This window comes from Lactuca serriola, chromosome 8 (assembly GCF_051521515.1).
Source record: "Lactuca serriola cultivar US96UC23 chromosome 8, Lser_US96UC23_V15, whole genome shotgun sequence".
NCBI classification, from domain to species: domain Eukaryota; kingdom Viridiplantae; phylum Streptophyta; class Magnoliopsida; order Asterales; family Asteraceae; genus Lactuca; species Lactuca serriola.
The window spans coordinates 167776612-167785542 of NC_136415.1; the positions used below are offsets into that span (position 1 = coordinate 167776612).

General features: G+C 32.2%; 1 protein-coding gene across 1 annotated transcript; it reads left to right on the forward strand.

The window, feature by feature from the left end:
- Positions 1-2276: 2276 nt before the first annotated feature.
- On the forward strand, positions 2277-4211 carry LOC145069488 (protein LURP-one-related 10-like). The gene is made up of 3 exons (XM_079016414.1): positions 2277-2588; positions 3068-3295; positions 3579-4211. Exons 1-3 carry the CDS (start codon positions 2379-2381, stop codon positions 4113-4115), a joined length of 975 nt encoding a protein of 324 aa, XP_078872540.1. The 5' UTR covers positions 2277-2378; the 3' UTR covers positions 4116-4211.
- The last annotated feature ends 4720 nt before the right edge of the window (positions 4212-8931 follow it).

Here is an 8931-nt window from a genome sequence, read left to right on the forward strand (position 1 = left end):
TAGGGTTTTAGGTCTGATCCCTCAAGTATACATAAGGATGCATGCTAGGTCATTTTGTATGTTGAATTTTAGAGTGATAGGCGAATCTATGTGTAATTGTTCCCATAACCTCTGTGTTGAGAGCTCTGAAATAAAGAATACTCCCCTCCTACCCGTGGACGTAGGTCACCTTGACCGAACCACTTAAATATTATGTGTTGTGTGCTTTTTGGTTTTGCTAGTTATCTACATTACTTCCTAACATTACAGATGAGCAGGATTGGGAGTTGTTTTTTTGTCGGCTTTAATGGTGGACAGTGTGCAGGGAAGAATCCCATCAACATGACCCAATAGATTTTCATATGCTAGTAAAGACGAAAGTAGGATTTTTCCAAAAGAGGTAATTAGATGAGGTAAGTTTGATGGGGAGAAGGTGAAGAATAGTGTTGAAGGGAAGATCAATGTAGGATGACGCCACGAGCAAATAAAAGAAAAATAATCTTTGGAGGGAAAAGAAGAGAAGGGGGGTCGCTAAGGTTTTTTTGATCCTAGCTGATACCACATGTGAAGTAATTTCCTTGATTACTCTTATTCAAAATCGAAAACGTATATAGGCATAAAGACTACAACAACTAGCCTAAGACAAAGGAATGTAAAATAATACAACAATTAGCTAATTGCAATGTTTAATTAGGTATGTATTTGAATATGAGTATTGGTTGTTTCTACATATTGTAAAAAAAATAAATGGAAATTTATATTTTTAAATTTTTTTTTTATATAATTCGAAAATTCTGACACAGTTCATTGGTAAAGGGTGTCGTTGGTACTAAGGTCTAAGTCGGTCAAAGTGTCACTGATCGTTAGTTTGTAGCTAATTCGTTGGTAAAGCTATCGTCGCTATTCCATCAATATATAAGTCAAATTTGGTCAAAAAGCACTCGTTGACAACTCGTAGGTAATCCATCGGTAATGCATGGATTGGTATTCCGTCGGTAATTTTGCGACGGAAAAAGCTGTTGGTATACATTGATAATTTGTCGGTATAAAAGTTGTTGGCCTTTTTTTGGTCGGCAATCCGTCGGTATCGGCTATTACCGATATCGATGGATATTACCATAGGTATTTTATTATAATTGGATATGTGAATGAAATCAGTGATAGTAGTTACGTCTTTCTACTTGTAAAACGTTGCTAGGCAACATTTTACTCCAATTAATTCTCCCATCCATATCCCCCCATCCCCCCCCCCCCCTCTCTTTCCTCCAAACATATACATAAATACATTAAAGTTGACAGCTCTAAGGATCGGTTTGTAAAGAGTAATCCCACTAACAAACAAGTACGATAAACCCTTTTATTTGGGAGTTTGGATTGAAACCATTTGACCTTTGTCCAAAAGTATCGGCTGTTTGAAAATGTATTATTTTATTTAAAAAAAAATTGATGGTTCAAGTACTGTAATAAACAATAGAGAAATGTAAAATGAACATGTAAAATTTTGAAAGTGTGTCCTTGCTTTCTAAAAGTAGAGAACATGGATTTGAATCTACTCAATATTGGACTCCAATGTTCATTTTTAGTCATGGAAGCCCCAACCAGAGGCTCAAATAATTAAAAGGCGTTGAGACTTCGGGCAACCCACCCTTTTACCTACAAATGTAACATTCATAGAAATAATGCCAACCGGAAGTAAGGGATATTTCTAAAAAGATTAGGGTTTGTTTGATTGTGAAAAAAATTTCAGTTTTCTCTAAAAAAAACTTTCAAGAAAAATGGAAATTTTGAAAACGCGTTTCGTTCGTTTAGTTTTCCAAAGTTTTCTAAGAAAATGAAAATTTTCAGTTTTCCAAATTATATGTAAATTACAAAAGTGATTTTTATAATTTTCCAAATTTCTAAGATGGAAAATGAAAACTTCATCAGTTCCAACCAAACGCGTTTTCATTGAAAATTAAAAATAAAAACTCAATCTTATTTTCTGAAAATATTTTCATACTAAATTAAAACAGTTTTCCAAAACCAAAGGCACGCTTAGCAGAGCATTTTCTGAAAAGTACTACAAAATATTTGTCCATAGGTAAGAAGAATATTTTTCCAATTATTTGAAACCTTTTTTTTAAATAAGTAGGATAAAACCTGTTTCTTTGCGAGCATTTTCCGCGGGGATTACTACTCACCATTCCTCTGTGGCCATTAAAAGAACCATTGATCAACGAACACAAGAAACTTCAAGAAATATATATAACTGCTCGCACGTATATAGCCATTAGTTTTGTTCAAACAAAATTGTTAGTTTTAGAGAGAGAAAGAAAGAATTAAAAAAATTAGGCTAAATATTAATTCTGATCGTCAATCGATATAGAATCAGGATATCTATTATCATTGTAGCTTGGACAATGGTGGTGGTGGACGCACAATACGTTGAGCCATTCACCGTCGATCTTGCTGTTCAGAGAAAATCAGTGGCCAATTCAAATGGAAACTTTACCGTTGTCGACGTTAATGGAAACGTGTTGTTTAACATTAAAGACACATTGTTCAGTTTTCATGATCGTCATATCTTGTATGATGCAAACGACAAACCTGTTCTAACTTTCAAGAAAAAGGTTTCTTTTTTGATTCTGTTGTTAAATTCAACTTGCTGTGTCAATTGTGACGAACGCTTTTGGACTTATGTGGTTTAATACTTTAATCATCATACAAAATAGAAACAGAGTCCATGTAATGGGTTTCATCTTTAAAATATTATGAATAAAAAGTCATGCATGCAAATAATTACTAGAAGAAATAATTTAATGCAAATTCCATTAACATTTTAGGCATTAGTCTTAACTTTAACTTTAACATACATAGTAATTAAATACATTATCGTAATTAGCATTCTATGTAAGAAGTAAGACAATAATTATTTCACATTCTTGAGAAAAATAATACTTTCTGCAAATACGAAACATATATGCAACTGAAACTTCATTTATCTTGAAATCCATGAACAGATTATATCCAAAGACTTCACCCCCCCCCCCCCCCCCCCCCCCGAGGCTTAACATTGTTGTAATCGCTATTTCTTTTAATATTTGTTCAGCTCCGATCCATCCATGGAAGATGGCAAGCTTTCAAGGGTGAGAGGGCCACCCACAAAGATTTAATTTTCAGTGTAAAGAAGTCAGCAGCACCTAAACATGAAACGGAGTTAGATGTGTTCTTAGTTGAAAACAAAGAGGAGACAGCATGTGATTGTAAGGTTACAGGAGATTGGGAAACCAAGTCTTGCAACGTCTACGCCCAAGATGGTTCTACCATTCTTGCTGAGGTGACATACACCTTTAAGATATGTTTGTAGACTTTATTATATCAAATTAATCCATGACATGGTAAAGTGATAATTTGTTATACATTGTAAATGAAATTAGACATTCATTGAGACAGGCAAAGATAAATGGATTAGTGTATTTTGTGTTATTAATAGCATATTTGATTGATTTGTTTGACATAATATTATGGGTAAAATGTGTCTTTGTGAATATGTGACATAGAAAGTATGGTATATGTTTGCCTAATTCATTCTTGTCCTATTTTTGAATGATATGATCTAGGTACATGATAAGCAAAATATTACGAATGTGGTGGTTGGAAAGGAGACCTTTGGCATAACAGTCTACCCGGATGTGGATTATGTTTTCATTGTTGCACTTGTGGTGATTCTAACGGAAATCAAAAGTTATGATAGTAGCAAGAAAAAGAAAAAGAAAAAGAAAAAGAAGGCAAAGAAGAGTTCTGATAGTAGTGAAGACGATAAAAAAGATAAGGAGAAAAAGGTTGAAGAGGAGGAGGAGGAGAAAGAGAAATTACAAGTAAAAGAAGAAATAAAAGACGAAGAGGAAGATCATGTAGAGCCGGAAGAACAGGAAGAACAAAAAGAAGAAGAGGAGGAAGAAGTAGTAGTAGAAGAAGAAGAAGATGATGATGATGACAGTGAAAGTGAAAGTGATAGTGATGATTATGATGACGAGGAAGATGATGATGATTATGTTGTTGAAACTAACAAGGAGGAACCCAATCATGATGAGTATAATAATGACGAAGATGATGAAGAAAGTAGTTCCACCTCAGAAGAAAGTCCTAAAAAGTAGTAAATGTTGAAGGTAAATTATTTTGTCAAAAATCATTTACATGTGTAGTAGTTATGCAAGCTTGTATAAGATTTTTTAAGTTGAACAACTTTTGATGTTTTTAGAGAAAACATAGTGACCGGTACTAGAAGGATAAATTTAATACATTAAATCCATTTCAATCGTACATATTTGGATGATATGGGTAGATGGTAGTAATCAAGTCATTTGCCTAACCTAAGGCTACATATGTTTCTTATTTACCAACTATTGGAATGTATTGGTTCAACTCTTTATGTGCACACATTTACAAGGTAATGCCACAATGAATTTTATGTGCAAACATTTACAAGGTAATGCCACAATGAATTTTATAGCATCCTTTTCAAATATGTTTCTTATATGGCCCTGTATTAGGTACCATATGTTTCTTGCTGTATAAGATAATCACTTCAAGAAAAAATGTAATTACCAAAGACAAAAGTCGCCGGTAAAAGTTTCATTTGTGGCCGGTAAAAACAACTAGTGATATACCTGAGCGTTGGTCAGATTGACTGATTTTAAAAAAATGGATCGATTTTATTGTTTACCTAATTAATATAGGTCCTAGCATATTTACTAAAAATATTTAGATAAGTAACAAAAGATATATCTCGCTCAAAAATACATAATAATATGGCTCGTAGTGGTAACATCATATATCAATTTCTTTCTTTTATGTCAGGTTCTTGTAAGTGTCAACAAAAATATTATTATAGCCACAAAAAAGCTTGAGTTACACAAAGTTATGGTTTTTTAGTATTAAAAGTACAATACCTCATCGCACATACATAAAAATTCACCAAATAAGAATATGAGTTGATATGAAATGCACTTTCCTTTCTTTTATAAGCATCGTTGATCCCTCATGTGTGTCAACGACAAATATATATATATATATATATATATATATATATATATATATATATATATATATATATATATATATATATATATACACTAGTCATTTGCCCGCGCAAAGCGGCGGCGACAAATATTTTCTTTCGGCAATTATTTCCATAGGCGCAATATAACGGCAATGATTACTTATGATTTAGCAAATAGTTATGGAGTTACGATTAGTTTTCTGTCGACAAACGGTATATAGTTTCTTTTCGGTAAATAGTTTCATTTCGAAAGGCTGCCTGGATATAGAAAATTACATTCATAAGTTGGTTTAAAAATTAAATTCATATTAATGTTCCGTCAAAGTTCTTTATTTTTATAACTAATTTTGAGAAATATAAGGTAATAAATCAAAACCATAATTCCAAAAAAGTTGACACCTACTCTAAAAAGGGTTACTTTAGCATGAGACCCCATATTATAACATCCAAATCTAATAAAATTTTCTTATACCGCAGAAGATAGCAATTAAATAGTTGATGCAACCGGTACAATTCCATTTAGAAGCTTCAAAAATAATCTTACTTTTGCTCACGGTAGCAAGCCACAAGAATATCCCAAGGAATCTGTTGTTTGAACCATGTATCTTTTCAGGAACACTTCTCAAGATTAATGCCATAAGTTCTTGACACTATAAGATAAAAATTTCAAATCTCACATAATGTAAAAATAAAAAATATACATCATAACTACCAATTGTTAAAATGCGCTCAGTTTACTTCCTTCCATTAAATGTACAATTTTAGAAAGGTGAAATGAAGCTAGCCTCGAGTCAACATAAGCCACTCCAACCTGATGATAATATGGATAGTTCGAGTTAGTCATTGAAATTAAAATCAGACAAACAATGAATCATCAGTTGTGCATATTGGAAAGCCACGACTGGAACATATGTTGGTGATGGATGAAACTAACTATAAGTATATATCAATTATTTTTGTCTACAATAAAATGTTTGTTCCCATATTTCATGTATGTCCTCCTTATGTTAACTGTTGCAAGTTTGAAAACAACACATTAAATCCATTTTTATACTTCAATTTACAAATTCAAATATAATTAAAGGAGCCTAGCAAATATTCATTCAGATATGATGAGATTTCAAATTGATATGGACTCTAGGAGAAGAGCTTCAATTGGGGGTCTGTAAGGTGGCTTTTGGCTTTTGTAGGTGCTTGCTTGGAGGCATGCCCTTCTCACTACCTTTGGTTGCAACTCAACACCTTCAACCTCTTGCTTCAAATTTTCAAAAACCCTTTTTGCTAATGCAAATGACAAAATTAAACCCACAAGGACCACGAAGTTTAAAGCATAGAACTCATAAAGAATCAAAGAACATATTCAACATCTATAAGCAAAATTGTATTATAGCAAATTACCAAACATACACACATACAAGCAATTAAACACTCATAGTCACACACCACTACAAAAAAAATGTCAATTAGTGACCAAAACGATATGGTCACTAACAATAGAATGCATCGTCACTAAATGATTTAGTGATGAAAATTTTGGTGGTCACTTTTCGTCACTATAGGTCCGTCACAAAACCGGTTTAGTGACCAAATATAAATATGGTCACTAAATAGTGACTAAAATATACTCGTCACTAAATCTGTGACGACCCACTTCGTCACTAAATGTTGTCACTAATCTGTTAAAGTTGTCACTATTTTATCTACTTAGTGACCAATAAAAGTCGTCACTGTTTAATCCGATTAGTGACCATAGAAAGTGGTCACTGTTTAATCCGATTAGTGACCATACCAAGTCATCACTGATTTATCCTATGAGACAAAAAGGGGTCAATAATTAAAAAATTATTGAAATATTAAATGTCATTTTTAATATGAAATATAGCAATATCCAATTAGACAAAAGAAAAGGCAATCCTATAAATTTTTACAATACAACAACCAAATAAATCTTCACATTTATAATATGAAAATTAAATGTCAATTTAAAAAAAAAATCCATACATTTTATCCAATATTTCAAACAACAAAAAATAAAGATCAACCGGGTGAAGTTCATGTAATAAGAAAAGTAAGTTCAATTGATCAATGCATTTGAGATAAACGTGAAAGCTCACTCATCATAAATTCCATTTTCTTATTTTGCTCCTCTCGATATTTGATCTGTTCTTCTTGAAATTGTAGTTGCTCTTCTTTAATTACACGAATTTCCTCCTCCAAGGCTTTTGATTTTTCCTTTTCCAGTTCCAGTTCCATTTGTAACTTTTCTGTGCCTAAAACTTGTTTTTTCGAAACAGAACGCCCTTTTATATATTCTGGCATACGATGTAGTTTTTCATACATATTTCAACCGGCGAACAAGAAGAGGAAGCTTCCTCATTTAGCAATTCATTCTGCAAAACAAAAAAATTTAGATTCAAAGTAAAACAAAAATTATTCATAAATATGTCAAGATATTAAAAATACCCAAATTTCTCCGGCCTTGTCATTGATCATTTGATTTTTCTTTTTCGAAAAATGTCCAATCTTGTAACGTTCAATGAATGATACTTCTTCTCCTTCTTTATTTTTCTGTTTTCAAAAGGTTGAATTAGAGGAAGAAAACTTTGACAATGCAATAAAAGATTTAAGTTTTAAAAAAGTTGCTTACCATGTCAACAATCCTTGCAATTGAAACTGTGCCAACCGCGGGTGGAACTTGATTAAATGATTTGTTCTTCTTGTTTCTAATGCTAACTTTCTACAACAATTAAAGAAGTGAAAAGGATTATTGAACATACACAGGGACCAATTCTGTGAATTTTGCAAAATAAAAAAGCATAAGGGTTGTTTCTGTTATATTTGCAAACCAAAAAAACAGGGACCATTTCTGTCAATTGTCCACACTATTACATAGGGACCATTCCTGTAATTCTACAAAGTAAAACATAGGGACCATTTCTGTAAATTTTGAAAAATAAAAAACACAATGGTTGTTTCTATCATTTTCTCAAACCAAAAAACACATGGACCAATTTTATAATTCTGCAAATTGAATAGACAGGGACCAATTCTTTATTTATGCAAAGTAAAAACTCAATGACCATTTATGTCATTTTACCATTTCTTGATATAATTTGGAAAAGAAGTAAAAACCTGAAATTCTTCACTTGCAAATTTGTGACATGGTTTTACCCAATCAACATTGATTACATCATTTGGAGGATGATTGATTGCTTTCTCTTTTGTAGAGAACTTTTTGAAATGAAGGTGCAACCTATATTGCCTGTTTTTATGTTGGTTCGCCAGTTGTGTATCGATAGCACGCACCATCGAGCGACAACTTGGATCATAAGTTGAATTTTCCTAAATAACGGTTCATTTAAGAAATAGCAATGTATTCTCATTTATTTGTTTATTATAGCATCATACTTTCATTGCTTTCTATTACATGATTGTATAGTTTTGAAGAAAGCTTTTGGAGTACATTGTCTTTTTTGAAAGTACAATGCAATAATAAAAGAAATGAAAGTACAATGCCATAATAGAACGAAATGAAAGTATATTGTTTCTTTAAAGAGAGTTGATAACATCATACCGTGCATTTAGTGATAATATCATACTTCAACAAATCTGGTTGTTTTTTCCAAGTGGTTCCATCAAATTTTGCATGATCTCTAACTACACACCCACCCTTAGTGATGAATTGTTGACTATCTTCCCCAACTATACGACCAGCACATTCATCAACTTCAAAAACTAAATTTGCCTTATTTGAGCGCCTCTTTTTAGTTTCATTCAAAGCTCTAGATTCATTTCGAGTATTAGACATGCCTACATAGATTTAGTCAACAAGAAAATTGATTGATTATATAATCATTAATCACATACTATTTTACTCCAAATCAACATACCATGAGAAGTTGAACCAATGT

Excerpts from the sequence above, each read along its gene's own strand:
- LOC145069488 (XM_079016414.1), top strand. The coding sequence starts at position 2,379 with ATGGTGGTGGTGGACGCACAATACGTTGAGCCATTCACCGTCGATCTT. Across the intron at positions 2,589-3,067 it reads TTCTAACTTTCAAGAAAAAG|CTCCGATCCATCCATGGAAG; the intron begins GTTTCTTTTTTG and ends ATATTTGTTCAG. Across the intron at positions 3,296-3,578 it reads GTTCTACCATTCTTGCTGAG|GTACATGATAAGCAAAATAT; the intron begins GTGACATACACC and ends GATATGATCTAG.